Source organism: Gekko japonicus, unplaced genomic scaffold (assembly GCF_001447785.1).
Source record: "Gekko japonicus isolate JY-2015 unplaced genomic scaffold, Gekko_japonicus_V1.1 scaffold5541, whole genome shotgun sequence".
Taxonomy (NCBI): domain Eukaryota; kingdom Metazoa; phylum Chordata; class Lepidosauria; order Squamata; family Gekkonidae; genus Gekko; species Gekko japonicus.
Window position 1 is genome coordinate 1 of NW_015167223.1, and position 1,593 is coordinate 1,593.

Below are 1,593 nucleotides of genomic sequence, written 5' to 3' on the forward strand. Positions count from 1 at the left end.
CAGCCAGAGTAGACAATACGGACTTTGATTGACCAGTGGTATGATTCAGTATAAGGCATACGTTCGCGTGTTCACGTGCTCGATGGTATTATTCCAGAGAGACCACGCATCACTACTGAGCCCCGGGATGTCGACGTCGCCCTTGGCAACACCGTTTATTTCATCTGCAGGGCGGAAGGGAACCCCAAGCCCAAGATCATCTGGCTCCACAACAAGTAAGTCTCTGGAGGGAGCCTCAGCCGGCAACGCTTCTGGTGATGCCCGCGCTATCAGTTGAAGCTGAGTCAGATATGGTTGGACGGCTATGGCTTCCCTCAAAGAATTCTGGGAATTGTAGTCTGGTGAGAGTAGCTTGTTACCCTTATTAGAGAAGCTCCCTTTTTGGGCATTGTGACAAGGAGACTAGGTCGAGATTGATTTCGGTTTGCTCATAGATTTGCTCAGGGCTCTTTTTGTAGAAACAGACCAGCAGGAACTCATTAGCATAACAGGCCACACCCAGCAGCAAAACCCATTAGCCTATTAGGCCACACCCTGACAGCACCGCTCATTAGCACATTAGGCCACACCCCCATGTTACCAGAAGTGTGGTCATCCAGCGACACCCACCTTTCCCTTCTTACTCTGTTTACCTTGTTTGTTGTCAGAACCCAGGGCTTTTCTTGTTGCAGGAACTCCTTTGCATGTTAGGCCACACCCCTAATGTAGCCAATCCTAATGAGTCTCTGCTGTTGGGTGTGACCTATTATGCTAATGAGTTCCTGCTGGGCGTGGCCAACTCAGGAGCCTGCCGGAACTCCGTTCCTGTGCGTTCCTGCCCAAAAATAGCCCTGGATTCGCTCATTGCTAACAGGCAGGGGGAAATTAAAAAATGGCTTGCTCCCCTTTGGCTTCACCAAACTGAGGGTCAGATTTCATGATTCTTCGTAGGGATGCCAGCCTCCAGGTGGGGCCTGGAGAATCCAACAGTATTACAGCTGATCTCCAGACTACAGCGATCAAATGTCCTGAAGAATGTGGATGCTTTGGAGGGTGGACTCCCACTGAGGTCCCTGTCTTCCCCAGGCTCCATCCTCAAACCCTCAGGAGTTTCCCAACTTGAATCTGGCAACCATAGCCCCCATCCCCTGCCCGTGGCCCTTCACTCGGAGTCTCAGAGCGGCTTACAAACTCCTTTCCCTTCCCCCTCCCCTCAACAGACACCCTGTGAGGTACGCGGGGCTGAGAGAGCTCTGAGAGAACTGCTCGTGAAATAACAGCTCTGACAGAACTATGGCTTGCCCAAGGTCATCCAGCAGCTGTAAGTGGAGGAGGGGGGAATCAAACCCGGTTCTCCCAGATTGAAATCCGCACACTTACCCACTACACCAAACTGGCCCTCTCCAAAGAAAAGAAGGAGAAGGAAGTGGGTGGGTATCAAGAGGAACACTTCCGCTGAGTCCTCACTTGGCCTGTGGCCAAACCTCTCCATATCTCAGTTCACCTCATAATAAGGTGAAGGCTACTGACCTGGGAGTGGTTCGTGTTCTACATGTAATCACCCCTGTCCTCTTACTCGGGATGCACGCGGCTGGGGGGGGGGGGTGGCAGAGT

The 1,593-nt window shown here is 52.2% G+C and overlaps 1 protein-coding gene across 1 annotated transcript in view; it reads left to right on the plus strand.

The window, feature by feature from the left end:
* Positions 1 to 97: 97 nt before the first annotated feature.
* LOC107112104 (peroxidasin homolog) overlaps positions 98 to 1,593 on the plus strand; it is a gene marked incomplete at its 5' end in the record, with an annotated part of 41,869 nt that continues 40,373 nt past the window's right edge. The window contains one exon of the mRNA XM_015413176.1: positions 98 to 215. Within this exon, the coding sequence (XP_015268662.1) occupies positions 98 to 215 (118 nt within the window). The remainder of the gene's footprint in view (positions 216 to 1,593) is intronic.